Source organism: Calypte anna, chromosome 3, assembly GCF_003957555.1.
Source record: "Calypte anna isolate BGI_N300 chromosome 3, bCalAnn1_v1.p, whole genome shotgun sequence".
Lineage (NCBI taxonomy): Eukaryota > Metazoa > Chordata > Aves > Apodiformes > Trochilidae > Calypte > Calypte anna.
In genome coordinates this window covers 39,420,010-39,440,682 of record NC_044246.1, presented here as the reverse complement: position 1 = coordinate 39,440,682, position 20,673 = coordinate 39,420,010, and the positions used below count along the sequence as shown (strand labels likewise).

At 41.8% G+C, this 20,673-nt stretch overlaps 1 protein-coding gene across 1 annotated transcript in view; it reads left to right on the top strand.

The window, feature by feature from the left end:
* Positions 1 to 20,673, top strand: part of WDPCP (WD repeat containing planar cell polarity effector) — a 153,477-nt gene that overhangs the window by 117,810 nt on the left and 14,994 nt on the right. Inside the window, 1 exon segment of the mRNA XM_030447531.1 lies at positions 17,922 to 18,057. Coding sequence (XP_030303391.1) covers positions 17,922 to 18,057 — 136 coding nt within the window.

Sequence of the window (20,673 nt, the reverse complement as noted above, 5' to 3'; positions counted from 1 at the left end):
GGTTGAGGCTGTCTTCCTCCAGCACAAGACTGCTTGACATTTCATCCCTGAAAAACTCCCGCAACAAAAGCGAAGGTGTTTAATGACCTGATGTTAGTCCTTGTTGAATGCTTTCAGCCTAACAAAACCAAGTTCCCAGTTCAAATCCTGTCTCAGTGTTGGTGACATTCTAATTAGGATATTGCTAGTGAAAGGCGTAGGGAAAAGCTAAGCAGGGCCCAAGAGCAAGGTTTGCACCCATTGCTGTTGTCAGGCTTGTGCTTTCTGAAGTGCCAGACTTGGCTAGAAGAAAAAAAGAGATGGGCTGTTTAAGGATGAGTGTTGGTGAAAAATTGACCAACAGGGCCTAATACAAGGCAGAAAGTACATACAGAGTTACTGACTTTTTCCTTCCCTCAACATACACTCTGTATATCAGCTATTTGAAATATCTTTTTCCTAAATAACCTTCCTGATGGTTAGTCTGTACTGAGTCTTCTTTTAACTTTAAATCTCAGGGCCATGAGACTGCTGCAGCTCCTGGACTCATGCATGAACAATACCTGCCCTCCAATAGTATTTTTCACAGCATTTAAGATACGAAAAGTCCTGACTCATGCTGGACTTCAAACTGTAAAATTCAGTCTCAAAAACAGATCGTGAAGCAACATTGATTATCTATGCATCGCTGATATGATGAAATGGCAAAATATTATAATATGATTAAAAGATATAATTAATAATAGCTTATAAGTATGTATGGTGATTGTTATAGTTAATTACTGCAGGTACACTGCAGGTCCCACCTTTTCATCTTTATGATAACCAAAGATGCAGCTTGATTTATGCCTCCTGCCCTCCCAGCCCAAGACCTGGCTCTAACACCCACCTTCCCTGGCAGTTGTTTGGGCTCCCAACACCCATGTCCCTACTTCTCCTCTACCCTCTAGGAGGGCACAGCTCCACACCCCCTGCCACCTCAAGCTCTTGCCTATATTTGAATGTTTTTGCAAGGCTGTGTTTGATGTTAGCAGGGAGGCTTGCTCCACCAGCCCCGTCTGGATGGTGCTCGGTGCTCAGAGCTTGGACCGGGCTTCTTATAAGGAACCAGAGGCAGGAGTTACAAGGACTTTCTTGCTGTCCTTCCCCAGTGACAGCTCTGAGTCATACCATAGGATCAGTTAAAAGTCAGGGTATAGTTCTCACATAAATTAGATCTCATGGATTAACCACTTCACTGACAGTTCCAAAACTTCCACTGTAAAGGAACAGGGAAGACAATATTTTTTCCCATAGAATTACATTTAAAACCTATGCATAACATATGGGTTTTTTTAAGAAATATAACACTGTTTAATAACAACTGCTAGCATATATTTTTTCCTTGATGTAACCTACTTACTGCTACATTATGCTATGGTTATTCATATATCTCTGCTAAATTTAGTCATTTCCTTTGCTAATTTTCTTACTGCTGGAAATTCCCTTTGGAGATATCCAAATATGCCAGAGTGAACCAGGTGAAGGGGAGATTCTGGGGTAATCCCAGAGACTTTGCAGGATGACCCCAGCAGAATCACATCGGAGCATTGCCCTTCATGAACCATCAGGAGCCTTACAGGAACTCCCTCTGGAACTCACTCCTTCCTCATGGACGGAAGGATTTGAGACCTGGTCTAAACTTCTTCTGAATCATCACTTGAAGTTTGTTTCTACATTTCACCACACTTCTGCCTAAATAATACAAACTTCTCTTAACCAGATGAAAGGGAATGGCTGCAATTAATTATTTATTTTACCTACATAGGATGCACTGTGGCCAAAGAAATCCAGCCACAAAATGCTTACCTCAAGCCCTTGCTTTTAGCTGCCAAACAGGGAGATGTTTAGCTCACAGTCTAAAATACAAAGCTCAGTGGGCATAGTCTGCTGCAGTGCATGCCCAGATGGTCCCACTGACTTCACCTTTAAGTATGTGAGAGCAGAACTAGGGGCACAGCACTCTGCTCTGACCATCATAATAAACAGAATTTGAAAAGTAAAACATTCAGGAAAAATTCCTGATTTCCTCAAAAGAGGATGAAGGAAACATGAGCTTTCCTAAATGCCTTTTTTTCATATATTATCAACTACACTGTTCCAACCTATTCCTCTGTGTGTCTGAGAGATCTGTTACCCACTTGTCAGGATCAGAAACAACACTGGATGAAATTAGACCTTTCCAGCCTTCACCATGGACGTCTGTTTTTGGCCATCTCATTTTAGCCTTCAGTGGTTTTGTTTTCCTTTGGGAACAGTGTGAGGTCTCTGTGAGGTGCTGCCCATCGTTTTGGCAGCATCCAAGCCATAGGCCACAGCCCCTCAGCTCTTGCCATACGGATTCAGCACTGCACCCTCAGCTTCTCCCTGCTGGTTTCCAGCCCTGCCCTCTCAGAGGTTCACCATGCTGTCAGGTGAAGTCCCATTTTCTAAGCTTGCTTGTTTTCTATAATCAGAAAGAATTTTTACAACACAGGGTAAAAAGGCACCCCTGGGAAATCAGCTGTAATACTCTGGTTCATATCTGCCATTAGGTGTCAGTGTGACAACAACCATGATACACAAAGGCTACTCGAGGGCATAGGGATGCCACCAAATCCTAAACTTCTCATTTTAGACTCAGGAATAATACAGGATACAACTGAGAGGAAGAAGAAGGTTGAAGAAAGCATGAACCATTTTATTTCAGGCTTTTCTTTCACCTAATTGAAGTTATTTACTAACAGATAAGTCTGTTTGCATTTCATTCAGTGTGTCTCAGGTTCCTGGTGCTGCAGTTGTTGCAGAAGTGTAATATTTACAAAACCAGGACAAGAGCTTATGCACACACTTATCTGACACTCTATTTTGGGACGAAAGAAACAGTCAACACTACTAGTAATTTGCAGTCCGCAGGAGGTAAACTGCTTTGCCCATATGCAAATGTTAAATTACTGATGTAAGTTGATGCCTGCTGATGTTGACACTTATAGATGAGTCCTGCACATATTGGTTAAAATACTGTGTTAGAAAAGTAACTCAAATTTCCACTCATTTGGAAGAAAAGGATATAAAAACTTAAAAAACAGTTTTAAAGCAACTTTTAATGTCTGAAATACTACCTTATTTTGGTATATCAGTGGTATACATGATGAATAAAAAGTAAAAGCATGACATAGATAAGGGAGTTTGCAGTTGTTTTAAACATTTTTCAGGCTTTTACCAAAACGAGATGGCAAAGGTAGCAAATAGGTTTTGGTTACAGGAGAATTTTGAAAGTTAGTACAATTTTAAAGTAAAAATCAGTTGCCTCTAGTATTTAGAATACCTCAAATACTTGTAGGATAGCATTTTTTCCCCTTATGTTTGGAACTGGAAATGTTTCCACAATTAACTATAATCAGATTTAGATCAGGTCAACATAATGACTAGGTCAACTTGGCCTTCACCAGGATTAGGGAATGTGTTGTGCAGAAAAGATCATTTGGATTCAGCTTTGCCTTCCTCTTTTCTCCTTGGAGATGGAATAGGTTGGGAGCATCGCTTGAACTTGGTGTTGTGGGGTTTTTTTACAGTGATAGATTAAATCTTAAGTATCACCATGCTGTTGTGATAAGCATCTGAGCATGCTGGCTTTTCTTTCAGCTACTTCCAGTTTTCTAGTAACTGCATGACACAGGAGTGGTTAGTCCTGAGCACATACTGCTCAGCCCAGTGTAATCCTCACCAAGACAAGGATCCCAGGTAGTATTATCTACTACAATTCCCCAAGCTGGATAGCTGCAGTTCTGTTTAGGAGACCAAAGACTTTCAAAATTTGGTAGCCCTGCCCCCCTTCAAGCTGGGGGTAGGGGAAGAAAAGTATCATGTGCCAATTTGACTTTGTCTTTATAATAGATAATTATAGGCATTAGGAATAGAAAAGGTGCCTGATTAAATGGCTCCAGCAAGCAAGATTGTGAAGTAACCTTTGACCATTTTCATAGTAAGAGTTGCCATGAGTATGTTCTACTCCTTACACTTCTCAGCTTGCCTAGAAAGCTGTCTCCTATACTTCAGTTTACTTGAATCCTAGCTGTCTTTCACTTCAGAATGTTTTAAGTAGCAGTGATTAAACCTTTGGTTTTACTGGTACTGGTGAAGGCTTAAAAGTTCCTGCTATCCTACACATCTATTTTGACTTCAGAAATATAAACTGAAGAGCTCCTTATTTTCACATTTGGTTTCAGGACAGGTTCTTCTTTTTGTGGTACGGAGGAAGCAGATGGAAATGGCAACTAGGCTAGCAGTTCAAGAAATCCCCAGTATTGGCCATTAAAGCTGGCTCTAACCCATGCTCCATCAGCACCCTGGGCTCCAGAGCCAGGCGCAACCTGCTCACATGGCACTCTCACCCCGAGTTAGTTTAGGTGAGTCCAAAGGTAAATAGTTTCTGATTGTGAAGCAAAATCTTTAGTAAAATAAACCTGAAAGTAGCAGAGAGCTGTAAGCCTGCTTTCAACCCAGCACTCTTCTCATAGAGAGGCTATTGCTTCAAGCACTCTTTATAGATCAGGAAGAACCATGGTGACAGTTTCTTTCCCACTTGATCCCTTCTCCCTGCAATGGGCTGAGTTTCCACCTGCAGCCGAAATTAGTCCAAAAATGTCCCACAAAGTGTGAAGTGCACAGAAGAGTTTCTACCCGAAGTCAGAGAAGAGGCAAGAGTAGAGTCATACTGCAAGGAAGGACTACAGGGACACAGGAATAACCTGTGATGCACAGCTGTGTGAGAAGAACTGGTGGTGGCATGTAAGGAAGAAAAAAGCTGTGGCAATGAAGGAATGTGGAAGGATGCTTTGTAAGGGCTAGGTTCACTATTGGACATAAATTGCTTTCCATGGATACAAAATGAACTTTAAATGATGAAAGGAGTGGCTGATAAGCAATGCTGTCTTATTTTTTTTTCTTTTTTTTCTGAAAAGGTGAGCATCTAGCTGAGGCAGAATCTTATCTCTAAAATCCTATTGTCTACTTCAATGTGAAGAGCAAGAAAAGGAACAAAATGGGGTGGTGAAGGGACTCCAGCAGGAGCTATGGGGGTTTTTTTGTTTTTTGTTTTTCACTCTGGCATCAGGCATTGGTTCTTTGCAGTGCTTCCCATGGACTTTCCTCCTGGTTAGCTTTAGAAGCAGGAGTAACATCAGGAGCATGCCCACAGCTCCCTCCAGGACTCTGCGCTTCCCAAGCAGCTTCTGCAGCCACTGCTCCTGCTGATGGAGTTTATTTAAATAGGCAGGGAGAAAATATTTGTGTTTGCAGAAGGCAGTGTATAGTGTAAACTACTTCTGTGAGGCTTTCTTTTTTTGAAAAAAAAACACAACACCCTGGTATTCATGCCACTCTCTAATTGAGGGATACCAGTCAGATGATGATCTTCTCAGGGAGTGGAAGGAACAGCCTGGGAATGAAACACACACTGTTTCTACAAGGCTGCATTTCCTCTTTGAAAGGGCGTATGAAGTGTAGTGTGTCCTCTTTCCAAAGCCTTACATTTTCCCACTTCTAATGGAAAGGGCTGGGAAGGAAAGTGTCAACCCATCAGTCAGGGTTTGAAGATGCCGATAGAGTCGCAGCAGCTTTAAGGCCTTTGGGCACCCGAACCACAGAATGTGCTGGTGGTTATCAGCAAGTCTGTGCAGCAAAGTGCTGGAGCAGGTGAGTGGCAGGCCATAAATGCCTATCAGGGAGGACCTGCCCTTATATCTGCTTCAGTGGCTTTATTAGCCACACCTTTCTTGTAAATTGTAAAGTGTCAGTCAGGGTGCTCCGGAGATGGTTAAAACAAGACGTGCTCTAATACTCCAACTTCTTTTATGTCCTAGTGCCTTGAGGTGCATTTAGAAAATGCATCCAAGTTTTATCTCATATTGTAGGATTTAGCCTACAGAGACATTGAACAGAGCACTGTGTAAGTGTCATTAAGAGAGCTTAACAACAGGATGTCGGTGCTCAAGTTGAGTGGAGATATGTAGGTGTGCATTTGTGTGCAAATACACAACTTGCATATATACACATCACAATAAAGTTTTCGTCTTTATAGGCTTAAAAACAATCCACTGTTCGTACCTATTGTGTAGCATGTTTTATTGCATTACTCCAACGTTTAGAATTTTCTAATAGAAATAAACACAGACAGCCCCCATAAAAACTTGGCTCTCATTCTATGAAAACTTACCCTAGAAATTCTCAACTTAGTATACCAATTCTTAAAGCATAAATGGTATTTCAGAGAGTCAGGATTTTTAAAGAGGCTGAAAAGCTGCTTATAATCAGTTTTACTTTCAGTACACGGGAAGCTAGCTCCTCTTAAACTCAGGAGGTACCAAACTCATTGACATCAGAGTAAGTTTAGTCTCTACAACCTTCCAGCATGAGTAACATTTTTTTATCTTGAAACTCACCGAATATGAGCACATTAGTCTGGCAGGGGCCAGATAGCAATACTGTTTTGTAATTTGGGCTTTATTTACAGAGAGTATTCCCATTTTTCCATTATTTGGATTAGGAAGCTAACTGGTCCCAAGTTTTTCTTCATTAAAAGAAGAAGAAAAAAAGCTTCTTCTAATAAATGTGTGCTTCACACTTTCAAACTTCAATAGCATAAAATTTTTCACTTGATCAGAAAGCTGATTTAATTTACTGCTAGGTTAAATGTTAGAGGTTTCAGTCTTATGACCATGAATTCTCAAATTAAATTCAGTGCATTGCTTAAATTTCTAGCTGCAGTGCATTTAGCCTAATTGCTTTGCTAAGTTGGATGCTTAGTAACTACTACTCTTCTGAATTTTCTTCTTTAAAGGTGAGCAATGAAATAAGCCTGAGGGGCACAGGTGGGCTATTCTGCTCTTTGGGATTCACCTGTGGGGTCTTTGGATATCTCTTCCAGTCTGACCACATCCTCAGACCATGTCTGATGAGGCTGTTCTGCTGACAAGGGAGGGCATTTAAACACCTGTAGGTTTTAGCTATTTAAGCCCAAATCAGGTTTGAAGCAACAAGAAAGGCTGAGCAAAATGGTTCAGATTTCAGTCAGTTGACAACTAAATGTGTGCACTGGGCCTTTAAGTATTTGGCCAGACACATCTTGATTGCTTAGCTTTTGTTTTCACCCTTGGAAAGTCAGCTGGATAATACCCTGTAGCCAAAGTCTATTTTGTGATGCTGTAAGCAGGCTGGGCTGGGGGGTGAGAGGGACAATTAGAGGAAAAACAGAGATATATTTACATTTGTCCCAATATTTCTGAGCCAAGCTATTTGCAGTCATTTTCTGTTTCCTTCCAACATTAAATATAAAAATCATCAGGACTTAAAATGATCCCACTCATGAAATCTTTTAGGTGGGCTCCTCTCCTTGGGAACGGGTTGTAATGAAAGCACGGAGGTGATGGAAGCAACAGAGGAAACTTCCACCAACTGCACCCAGGAGGGGCAAGCCCCGAGTGTCTAGTTTTTCCCTCTTTGTTTACAGCATTTTTAAGGCCTTGAGTTCTCACGCAACACATATGTCATTAAATGGCTGATGCCTCTTTGCACACGTTGTTGTGATGGCCTGTGGCAACCTGAATTAATTGTTTCAGTAGTTGCTGGTGGTTACTAGCCATAATTATTATAATTTGCATTTATAAAAACATCTTTCATCTAAGGATCTCAAAATGCTTTTGCACACATTTAATTAAGCTTCACAACATCCTGTGAGGTAAGTGTCAAGAGTGTTGTTATATCCTTTTTTACACAGGTTTCTCCAAGAAAACAAGGTCAGTCACTTACATGACGGATATTTGGTTCACATCACACTTGCAGAGGATGAAACTAGCACAGCTGCAGGAATTAGGGGTGCTGATCTAGGTCACTTTGCATCTCCCACATAGCTCTTGCTGCTGCTATGCTGTGTGGCCACATGCACTAAGCCACCACAAACACAGAGCAATCTCAGCCCAGATTTCCAGTCTGAAATGGCCTTTTCTTTCCCAAGAACATTCCAGCAGCAGAAAATTATTGGGAAGAAAAACAGATAAGCAGCCTACATACTGCAAAAGTTGACATAATGCATTGTGCAAAGATCTGTTCTTTCTCTAGCTTTCTACCTTAATATTTAAGTCTCTGTGCAATCCACACACAGCAGGACATTTCTGCTCTAGCCAGAGCCAAGAAACTAGCTGCAAGTGACAAAGTTACACTTTTATCAGTCATGTACATGTTCTAGAAGAGACTGCTAGCATTTCATCTCCAGCCCCTACCAGCCATAGACCCAATGTTATGGGATATCAACACTTCTGAGATCTCCTAAATCCCAGATCACCCCTTGGCTGTGGTATTTGAAAGTGAGGATCAACTCAAGCATGATAGACTTGGAACTTGATGGGAGAACAAGCAGAGACAGTTTTCAAAAGCTCATTTCTTTTTCAAACATATGACAACATTGTTTAAATTGAACCCGGCTCTCTGTAAGCTCCATTGATCACCATATGAGCCCTGAGGAAGACAAGTCTAAGTAAGTGCTTGCAAATTGAGTAAGAAGTCCTGGGCCATACCTTCACAAGTTCTTTACCATCCCCATCAATTTATAAGGGCTTGTTTACATGTGGCAATGACCAGATTAGCTATTTTGAAAGAACTCTGCCTGTGGATGCACTTATTCCAAAATAAAAGCCACGCAGCTTTTCTAAATTAAGTGGACTTACAGGTAGAGAACGATTATTCTGAATAGCATGAGAAAGAAAGCAATTTCATTCCTAAGTAGACCATTCAGCAGGAATATTCAGAAACAAGCTGCAAGGCTAGAGTCAGTTTGTCTTTGCCAAAGGTCTTGCATACCTCTCTGTCTTTACCCAGCATTATTTCTGCGTAACCTAACAGCATGAAATCATTTCTGAGAACACTCCTGATTTTTCTAACACCAAAAAGCACTGCTGGAGCACAAATGGAAGAAACTTCATTGTGTCCTACTGCACTCATAGGAGATGCCAGTAACTGCAGAAACTTTCTTCTGATTTCTTTGGAGCACCCTAGTGAAGCCCAGGGAAAGCTGGTCCAACTTCCCAACTTAAGCATTTCTTGAGAATCCTTCAGGGATGATATTGCACATCCCTGATTCTTTTCAGTTCCATGAGCCAATATGCAGGATTTATTCTGGTCCACATTTCTCTTGTGGAGACATAACATCTGGCAACCAGAGGAGAAGGTCTGGCACAAGAACATACATCAATTTATTTTACATGATGCTGTCTTCTTCACTTTCAGCAAAAACCCAGGATAGTCATAGAGCTAAGTCTGCATTTTTACTGAAGCTTTCTTCTGCTTTTCTTCTCCTTCAAACTTGTTCTCATCTACTACTGCACAGTAAAAAAAAAAAAAAAGAAAAAGGTGATAGCAACCTGAAGCTTGGGAGAATACAGCACCATGAGAATCACAGCATCAGGCCCTCAGAGGAGACTTTTCTTGTGGCTACCAGAAGACCTTCAATAACTTGAAATAACTTGAAACTGTTGGGGTCTGGGTTTTTGGCTTGCTTGTTGGGGTTTTTTGTTTATTTGCTTGTTTCTTTTTGGAAAGGCGGAAGTAAAAATTCTGCTTGTGTTATCTCACGCTGCAGAAACTGAGACTTGGTGGGTAATGTATTATCCTTTTTGGACCTCCGTCATTCCCAAAGATTCAAGATGAACTCTTCCTGCCCAGGAACCGGAGTCAGTGCCCCAGGGAATTTCTTCATATCTAAGGGATATGCAGGATGTGTACTCGCATGCCCTTGCTGCCTCTCAGCTCCAGCTGTACATTGCAGTTTTGCTTTAGGAACCTGTACCTCCAGTATTGCAATATCTTTTTCAGTCTTTGTCATCAAGAGTTTAAATACAGTTCAGATCAGTGTTAGTGGCCCAGCTCCAAATGAGGAGAATTGCTGCAATTCGTTATCTTGACAAATTAACTGGTCTGAGGCAATTCCTTTCTGAGAGAGATACAATTAGCTAACTCTTGAACTCTAGCCTTGCTCCAGCACTGTGGCATAGTTGTGCACCTGCTCAAAAAGTGTTGATACTCCAACCAAGACTTTCCCACCTGCAAATGTAATTCCTGCACTAGTAGCCTTAGTGATATGCAGCCATGCCTTGCTGTCCTCGTGCAACTCTTGCAACCCACTGTAGTTTGGGATAACAATGCAGACCTCACTTATAAAGGGCTCTGACCTCAGCTGATTGAAAAAAAAAGAGGCTGTCTGAAGACCAAGGTGGTCTCTGGATGTATATAGCCTCTAAGAGGAGGTCAGTGCTGGAAACTCAAGGGTCCTTGCCACAAAACCACCAGAAGGTCTTGGCACGGAGAGTGTTATATCAAAGAGGCTCATAGCCTGTTGTCCCATCCTCTGTTTTGAGTGCAGCTTCCTGATCCAGTGGAAAAAAATACCTATCCTACCCTCAGTCCACTGCATAGAAAACACTTGCCAATGCAGACCCAAACCAGAGATTTTCTTCGGAAAAGGAAGTATCCTTCTAATGGTGTGTTCTCCCCAGGATTTAGGCAGGAGTTTCTAGTTACAATCCCTCAGTCCTTATACACCTAGTGAAAGCTGGGTTGCCATCAGATACAGTACCCCCCTTGTCATGTGGACAGGAGCTGATGGTCCAGGGAAGGCAGAGTGACTTCCAGACTTTCTCTGCTTTCCCTCAGCTCCTGACCTGGAGGAGTAGCTTCCTTTTACCAAGCAGTGAAAATATATCCACAGCTACAGGTTGTTCTTCCAACCCAGTGGTGGCAGATGAACTTCTCATTCATTTGCCTGTGAAAAGCAACTCCATCTGTCCCTCAGCCATAGCTGACCTGTGAGCATGGCCTTCCCTTGCACAGAGCTCACAGGTGCTAGGAGATATCCCTTAACCACTTGTACAAACCAGTCCCTTTTGGATACTCTATTTGGGATAAAGCTGTCCTACAGAAGTCTTGTGTTTCCCTAGAGCCTCTTTGTATGGACTTGGTGGCTGTGAGTTTCCTTGAGCTCCTCTTTGAACTCCAAACATTTAGCATCCAAAACATTTAACCCATAATTTCTTTCCTCCTTTATCAGTTTGGTCGGCTTCCAGCTGGCAGCATCAATTTACAAGCTTCTATTCGACATCTTGTGTTTGCAGATGTATTACCCCTTCAATTAACCCCCTGAAATGGTTTTCTTCTCCCCTGAGCCTACCTTCCTCTGGTCTGGCCGGCACTTCTCCCTGCTCAGGATGCCCAGAGGGAGGAAGATGGGAGCAGGGTTGCTGGGTCCTTGGGCTGGAAGTGCCAGGCAAAGGGTGTGCCCTGTTCACAGGCATCAAGAAGAGCAGCTGAAGGAACACGCAAGTTCAGCAGCGCCTGCTTTGCCCGTGGTGGGTTGGGGCTTGCAGTGCCAGAGGCACTTTTGCCTCCATGGAGTCTCTAGAGCATCACTTAAGAATAATCAGGTCTTCCTTGAATGCTTTCACTGAGATGCTCTGGAACATAGACCCCAGAGCTTTTGACCGTCTTTTCTTTAGAACAGGCATTTCTGGAGAGTCACTTAAAATAAAAAAAAAAAAAAAAAAAAATCCCTCGTCTAAAGTAGCACTTACCAAACAAAGAAAATGCCTAGTCACCAGGAATGTCCTCCCTCCTGTGCCTACTGTAATTACTGAGCAACAGCAGCCTTAGGTTGCTCATCTTGTACCTTGGCACTCCAGCTTGTTAACACACTCTGGCAGCTGAGCGGAGAGACGCTTGCCCTCTGCCAAGATTACCAGGAAAACTTCACCTGATTTGGGAAACCTGATAAAATCTAGAGGTGCAAGATCTCTATTGCTGGGACACTAGTCAAGTCTTTGAAGTGAATGGGCCTGCAATTGAAGCAAATCCTTGCTTATTCTGCCTCTTTGTGCTGGTGACCCATCACACCTTGGTACTACCACATCTGAATCACCCTGTAAGACTCACCTCTTTAGGTTTCTTTAATTAAATAATATTGGCACTGCTAGGGTAGTTCTTAAGGAACCTGATTATTTAGGCTCCAGGGAGATCTAAAATGAACTGTTCAGCCTATACAGTGGCTAGCTTAATTTTGTGCATGATTCTAGCAGAGCAAATGAGTAGCAGAGATTGAAATCTCAACTGGAGCTAGGAAAAACTTGGAATTTCCATTTGCAGAAGATTTTAAAGACAGGTTTCACTGCAAGCTGCAGAAGGCTGCAGAGTGACATATAACTGTCTACACTACAAAAAACAAAACAAAACAAAAAGGTGGTGGGGGTTAGCTATGTCTTTAGTTTTATCACATAACTTTTATTTTAATTCTTAGATTTCCTGGCACACCCACTAAAACAGTTTTGCTGATGATAATATGCCTAATAGCCAGCTAGTGAAATAATGACATGTTATGCTACCATCAAGGGTTGCTTCTACTTAGTAGTGATTGAAGTGCTTTATCTTCTCAGGTATCAAATTGTTAAATTACAACACAAATGGGAGATATTTTGATTTAATGTATTTTTTCCAGCTCTCTCAGCAATAACAGCTGTTCTCAATGAGTTTTAAAAGTACTATAAAACAGTATTTCAACAATTTTTTTGTCAAATGAAAACGTCATCACTAGGCCTTGACAACACATCAATAATCTAAAAATAAGAAGCCAGTGAAAACTAGACCAAAAGAAGCCAAGAAGTTTGGAGTTATATTCTTTCCACACACACAAGCAAAGCTGTGCAGTTTCCCTGCGGAAGTTTGTTGAAACTAAACAATTTTATTAGAATCTCTTTATTTAGAAAGACAATTTCAGGAAAACAATGGTAGCCAGAAAAAAGAGCTGACCACATTCAGTGAGAAATTGGAGCTTCCACTTATTTTGATGCCAGTAGAATTTTACTCAGTGGCTTTAGAAATACCTTCCTGTAGTTTGAGAAAGCCTGGGGTAGAGTTAAGGTAGAGCAACTTGATAATGTGTGAGCTCCTGCTCAATCTCAGGCCTCCTGCAGCAGTTATTTGCCTTAAAACAAAACAAAACAAACTAAACCTCACAAAAGCAAGAGAGCTTGATTTCAACAGAATAAAATAAAATAAGATAGTAAATAAATTAAAAAAGGAGATACAAGCTTACTCACACGGTAATAGCTATTCAGTTAAAAAATAATTTCTTTAAATGCTTAAAAAAGTGAGGATGTTTGGCTTATTACTAAAATATACTATTTTACAGCACTCTCTTTGCTTAGCCATTTGCAATTCATCAGACCCTTGATTTGTTTCTTTCAGAAAACCCCTACTATTTACTTTTTTTTTTCTTTTTTTAAGAGCAGTATGTCTGAAGTCTCTGTGGTTCACTGGGAGTTCATTGGGATATATTTGCAACTCCTGAAGCAAAAAACTGATATTTTATCTTTAGAAGGAGTTACATTTTTTTAATGTATTGAATTTTTCAAAGATCAGCATGAAGAGTTCTGATTAAATGCTTGCTTCAGCGTTTTAAAGGCTTCTTGTGGCCCTGTTGCCTAAGGAGGTCGTACATTAGGATTGCTCTGTAAACATCGGATTGTACAGAATTGGCTCTGCAAACCATGCTGGGCACACAAAGAAGAAGTCAAATGGCTTATCTCTTGGTTATCAACTACTTTATTTTTCATGCCCCAAAAAAGGCTATTTTTTAAAAGAGGAGCTGCTACTTTGTAAATAATTTAATGGCTTCTGTTAAGTAGAGCTGTCAATTTTGCAAACAATGTTAGAAGAAAATTTTCATTTTATCATGGAATTGGACATCTTTAAATGCATTTTTATCCCTGAAAGTCCAGTGAAGGACACTGGAGAATGGAAAGAGCCCCTGAATTGCAGACACTGATCCAAAAATGAACAGACACAGTTAAATGATGACATAAATATGAGCTGAGAAGGCATGAGATCTTGTCACCTGTGTATGGTGTTCAGAGAGCACCCTACTCAAAGTGTCAGAAAACTTCTAGTGGACGTGTAAAGAAATGTATTTGGCTTTTTCACACAAGCACTAGGGATAGCAGTGGCAGCTATCAGCAAATTTTGGAAATGCCCTGAGCGGTCATGTGTGTGCAGCATTATCCTAGTATTTGTAATGAGAAATAGCATTTTGTAGATAAAGATTTTTAGCACAATATAATTCATGCCATGGCATCTGATAGATTACTTTAATGATGAAACAACAATGGTAGCCACGATACTGACTCTCAAGTTTTTAAAATTCAGATTCATATCCCCATATCTTAAGATGATAAGCAAATACTAGTTTAGAATTAAAACCAGGAAGAGTTTATTGTGCAATAAACCAAAGGAAGAACCCAGATTACCTTAATACAAAATCTAGGTGCAGTTTGTGATACCTCCGATGCTAGCACAAAGTCTGCTTTTTTTGGTGCTTAATTAAGCACCAAACCCTAGCCAGAGCCCCCATCTAGATGTGAGGACCACCATCCAGCTCTATGGCATTGTTGCCAGAATCCTTCCCTTTTTAATTAAATGTGGGATATGTTGCCTCTGGTTTGGGAAGGGCTGTGTTGTTTAAACAGTGTTCCTTGCACATTTGTTTTTCCTGCTGCAGCGCTTCGCACAGGGAACACAGTCCAATGTCCCACAACAAAAATGTTTATTTCTTTACTCTAGAGCTCATATCTGATGGTTTTGTGGTTTTAAACCACTTCTGGCATCTGATCCTATCTAACGTTCTGCTGCAACACCTCACCTGCATACCCAGGCTAGGGTAGGTTCAGTCCTCATAAATTGAGGTCAGTTTCAGACACTTAATCTATGATATTTGAAAGTGCAAAGAAATCTATTTGCACTCCTGTGGGTAAAACCCCCTTCATCCCCCATGTACCTGTAAATGACAGACCTCTCTGTTTTCCATGAGGCTCCTCTGCATCCAGTAGCATTATTTAACAAGGTATAGCTGTGCTGCATCCACAGCACAAGGTATCAAAGTCAGTGGCCAAATCATTCACATGTTAGAAATATCACAGAATCACTGAATGGTTTGGGTTGAACAGGACCTTCAAGATCATCTAGTTCCAGCACCCCCTGCATGGGCAGGGACACCTCCCACTAGACCAGGTTGCTCCCAGCCCCAACCCACCCGTGATGACTTTCAGGGATGGGGCATCCACCACTTCCCTAGGCAACCTGTGCCAGTGTCTCACCATCCTCACAGTGAAGTGTTTCTTCCTAATGTCTAACCTAAATCTACCCTCTTCCAGTCTGAAACTGTTCCCCCCCTCATCCTATCACTACATGCCCTATTAAAAAGTCCCTCTACAGCTTTCGAGTAGGTCCCCTTCAGGAACTGGTAGTCTGCTATGCCACATGAGGACTGGATTAATCCAAATTGTAGCCCCCTCCACATTACAAAACTGCCAGAACTTAGAATCATAGAATCATAGAACTGGCTGGGTTGGAAGGGACCTCAGAGATCATCAACTCCAACCCTTGAACCACCGTTGCGGTTGCTAGACCATGACACTGAGTGCCACATCCAGTCTCTTTTTACATATCTCCAGGGACAGAGAATCCACTACTTCCCTGGGCAGCCCATTCCAATGCCTGATCACCCTCTCAGTAAAGAAATTCTTTCTAATATCTAACCTAAACTTCCCCTGGCACAACTTAAAACCATGCCCTCTTGTCTTGTTGAAAGTTGTCTGGCAAAAGAGACCAACCCCAACCTGGCTACACCCTCCTTTCAGGAAGTTGTAGAGAGCAATGAGGTCTCCTCTGAGCCTCCTCTTCTCCAGGCTGAACAGCCCCAGCTCCCTCAGCCTCTCCTCATAGGGTCTGTGCTCGAGTCCCTTCATCAGCCTTGTTGCCCTCCTTTGGACCCGCTCTAGGACCTTGATATCCTTCCTAAACTGAGGGGCCCAGAACTGGACACACTACTCGAGGTGTAGCCTCACCAAAGCACATGTATAAGTTACCTAAAAAGCACATGCTCACCTAAAGCACATGTATAAGTTACACTGAAATGGCTGACATGGGAGTACTGTGATTTATTCAGATCTCAGCAGGTCTGAGAAAATGCAAATTAACAGTATGATGGAAAGACACAAAGGCCAAGCTGACCCAATCATATTTTGTTCCCCTTCTCAATACACAGCCCTCCCTTGGCATCTCTCAGGGTTTTGTATTCTGAAATGCCACTGCTTTTTGGAGCTGGGTTGGCCTCAGGACTTATGTCTAAGGAGAAGCCATGTATACTGGTGAAACTTCATAACTGCAAGGGGACAAGTAGGCTTGAAGCATTACTGAGTAGGTGGGGAAAAAAAAAATTTAAAAATTATTAATTACCCTCCTTAAAAGCTAAAGAGGAAGGCTCAGCAGGACCAAAGACTCAGTTTGCAGGTGGCAGCATGGCAGTGAGAGCTGTGTTCCCAAGCTGAGGCTCACACAACAGGAACTTAGTTTAAGCACTTCCCAGAATTCTTCATGCATATCAAGAGCAGCTTCTCCTGCACCTTTTCAAGTTATCTGTATTGCTCCCCTTCTCTTCGCTGTTCACTCTGCAACAGGCTCCAAGAAGAGATCTTCAGAGAAATCTATTTTACTTGCCCTTCAGTTGCATTTCCTAGACATAGGCCATTGCTTGTATGTTTTTGTGTCTTTTTTTCTCTCTTTTGTCTCTTTTATTTTCTTTATTCAGGGTACAGGAGAAAATGCACCAAGACCAGTTTAGCTCCTTTATTGTAACATGGTGTGCATGCTTGGGGATGTGCTCCTCCTGACCGAGTCAGTTGTTTTCAGTGATTCCCCACAGTGCTTCACATGTGGGAAACAGCATCACAGACAGAGAATATCAGCTACCTGAGAAAGCCAAATTAGTTGCCACACTTCACCCTCTCTCACACCACAGATGCTAATCATATTTAGGTAGCATGAAGAGGAGAAATAGTCCGCAGCAATCCTATGGCATTAGCTTTTTAGGACTTGGAGATTCAAAAGCACTGGCAAGTAGATTTGCCCTCCTAAGCCAGTGAGCATTCTGGGTCTCTGGCCAAAATGTAAACTAGCAGTATGGCAACACTTGCAAGAGCATTATATTCTTCATACTGCCCATGGTGTTGCCATGGGTATCGTGCAGATTAGCTTGTACAGGATCTGGGAAGGCAGAGAACAACAGGAGAAAGGGGAACAAGGGGAGAAAAACAGGATTTAAAAAGAAGAAACGCAAAAGGATCTTACGATTTGGAAAAAAAATCTTTTAAAGTCTTTATCTCTAACAGGATTTTTTTTTCTCTTAATCCAAACTCTGCTAGCCTGGAGTTTGATTAAATTATTTATTTATTTGTTTATTTTAAGTCTCATACCAAGAACATGCAATTCCTTCTCTGTATTTTTAAGTGACATGGGTATTTTCAAGGGGTTTCCTTCCCTAAAAGATTCAGACTGGGGGCCCCTCCTTTGCCTTCTTGAAGCGTTCAGGTCTTGATTATGAACCAAAATATTTTAAAACCAAGCTAACTAAAGTCTTTTTAAAGAAAGAAGTTAGACACACCTCTGCTGGAGAACAGTCCAGTTGATAAAAGTTTGATCCATAAGGCAGCATTGAAATACTCAACATACAGCAGCCTTTGGCAGCCAGCTGTACCTTCTATAGTTGACAATTTAGAGAATGCATTTTCTCCTTACTAACTAAAGCCTACACACACTCATTCCCTCTCCTCCAAAAAATCTTCTATGTGTTGTCACTGGTTATTAGCTACTTGGCCTCCTTTTCAAGGGTAAAAATCAAGGGTGAAAGTTGTATAAGAGTATGGTTTTCCATTTGCTTTGATCCATTGCTGGAGTGGATACCCTTCTCTTTACTGACATTTAAGGAAAAGTTAGCAATTTGATTAATACTTTTAAATTAAACCTGTTATCATATCTTGATTCATCTTAAACAGAACTTCTGGGGCAGTCAGATGAAGAAGACCCATCTGATGGAGCTTTCATTGATCAATCTCCAGTGCACAGAGGAGAACGTGACCCACCTGGTCCTGACCCAGCCATCAGGCCACCAGCACAGAGCTGCTCCCACAGGTGAGCAGCACAGGAAGAGACACATGGACAAATCGTGTGTCTATCAAAGGCTCCTTAAGGCCAAGGAGAATTCTATACTTCCATTACAGAAAACAGAAGGGAGGGGGGAAAATTAGCTCACGTACTTCGAAATATATGTTTGATGTTTTAAACTTCTGTGACAACCTCAGTTGTCATCTGCACCATGACTGGAAACACAATAAAACATTTAGACACTAAGCAGGAGCTAAGAAAAACTTAGAAGCCATAATGATATGGCATAGGCACAAAGCAAGGTCTAAACACACAGACACTTTGCAAGCTTTTAATGTGCACTGAGACAACTGTTTTCAAATTAAACCATTTGGACAAATTCAGTGTTTCCTGATGAATGTGCACAGGAGAGAAATACAGCAGTGGTAATGCTGCAAATTAACAGTTACAGGTGGTAAACAGAACTTTTAAATACCTAACATGGTCTCTACAGATTCCTGTAAGCTTGTCACTAGCTTGTGATCAAAATCCCTGGATTGATCTTTTGAGAATGCATTTCTTCCACAGTTGATTAAAACCTGGAACTTACCTATTATGAGAGAAACAAGAAGTCTGATGTCTGGATTTTTTTTTCCAATGCTTTTGTTTGTAATGAACCAGCACCACCACCTTGCAACAGATAGGAAGTTAGAATGAAAAAGCTCTCCTGTTAAGACTAAAAAAGCATTTATTTTTCTTATTTTCTTCATGTATTCCTGATAGAAAAGAAACAATTATTTGTTCCCAGTGGGCATATAAATGCATTTAGTTTTCTTTTTTATGCCTACTGTATGTAGTAACATTTTTAGTAAATCTAGTGTGAGTACAATGTTGAATTTCCTCACTGAAAAATCATCCTGACCATTTGTATATAAATGTGCTGAACACTCTGTGTGTAGGCAAGAAACACATTTCTTTCTTCTTCTCAAAGTCTATGTATTACCTAGTTTCCTGTCTTTGCTCACATTAGAAGACTGAGCTTTTGCAGTATTAGATGTAATAACCATTATACCTGCTGTACATGACTAGTGAAATACTTATTTTCTATATAGCCTGCAACTTTTAGGGTACAAGACACTGCCTAAAAACTTCCAGAGTTATCTAATGGAACTGGAGGTGAGGCCTGCTTTTCAAACTATAGTTCACAATTAGTCTGTCTTAACTTTTGGGATGAAGATAGCACTGTACTGATATGGGCAATTAATAAAGACAGCAACACCATCTGGTGACTGTACTGACTACAGAGGACTTTCCAACAGAGGAGCTCCTCTCACAGAGCACTAGAGCAGAGACTAATCCCAACATTCCTCTGATCCCAGGGTATGAACATACCATCCTCCCTTCGGCTCACCTTTTCCCTTTCGGAGGTTGCTATGACTCACAGGTCTCTGGCAGTCCCACGTCTGCCTTCTTCAGGTATCTTGGGATGGAGATTGCAGAATTCAACTTTATTCCTACTCCCAGGCTCCCCAGTTGACCACAGAGCTCCCCTGTGCCCACACAATTGGGTCACCAAAAGTTGCTGAGCCTCACAAGTGGCTCCTTGCAATCGCCAGAGCTACAGAAACTGCTGGGATTTCCCCAGGCTTTTGTTTGCCTCTTGCCAGGTTGGCAGGGTAAAAGCAAACTCCCCACCCACACGACCAGCTCTTCTGCTTGCTGACACCCAATGCTTGCAACTGACCTCCCCCAGGAGAGCCCAGAGTTTTTTGGTTGCCTTTTGCAGGGCTGTGAAAGAAAACTTCTCATGGCTTCCCTGGCTGGCCGTAGCTGCTTGAAGCCTGTCAACAAGAATTTGAGTTTTAAAGGCACTCCCTGTGACAATGCCAACTGACTGGGAAGGTCACCTGCTGAGGCACAGGTGACTCCAACAACCTCTTCTCTGTGCTTAGAGAAAAAAAGCTCAGGTGGTTACAGGCACGTAACTGTGTCTTGTGTTTTGCCTCCAGTTTCACAGAGTTTATTTTCTATAGTACCTCTGCTGCCAAGTCTGCATCAGACTTCTTCATCTGAAGACATTTCTATGAAGAAAGGAAGGGTTTGAGTGTTAGGAGCCTGCATAAACAGGGGCATTCTCAGTTTGCAGTCATTGCAATGTGTCATCTCTCTGGCCAAGATTGGAGCAGTGCACGTTGGAGCATTAATGGGGTAAAATTTAACCAGCAAATGCTGGATTCTGCACCTAAGACACAGTAACAACAGGCAAAAATATAACTGGGGAGAGGAGTAGCTGAAGAGCAGCCCTGTAGAAAGGGGTCTGGTCAGCAGCAGGCTCAATGTAAGCCATCCATGTGGCCTGGCAGCCAGGAGGGCAAACCACATCCTGGGATGCATCAAACACAGCATGACCAACCAGTCAAAAGAGGTGATTGTCCTGCTGTATTCAGGGATGGTGCAGCCTCATCTCGAGCACTGTGTGCAGTTCTGGGACCCACAATTTAAGAAGGATGTGAAGGTCCTTGAATGCATCCAGAAGAGAGTAACAAAGCTGGTGAAAAGGCTGGAAAGCATGGCCTGTGAGGAGTGGCTAAGGGTGAGGAGTTTGTCTAGGTTAGAGATGAGTCTGTGGGGTGACCTCATTGCTCTCTACAGGTTCCTGAGGAG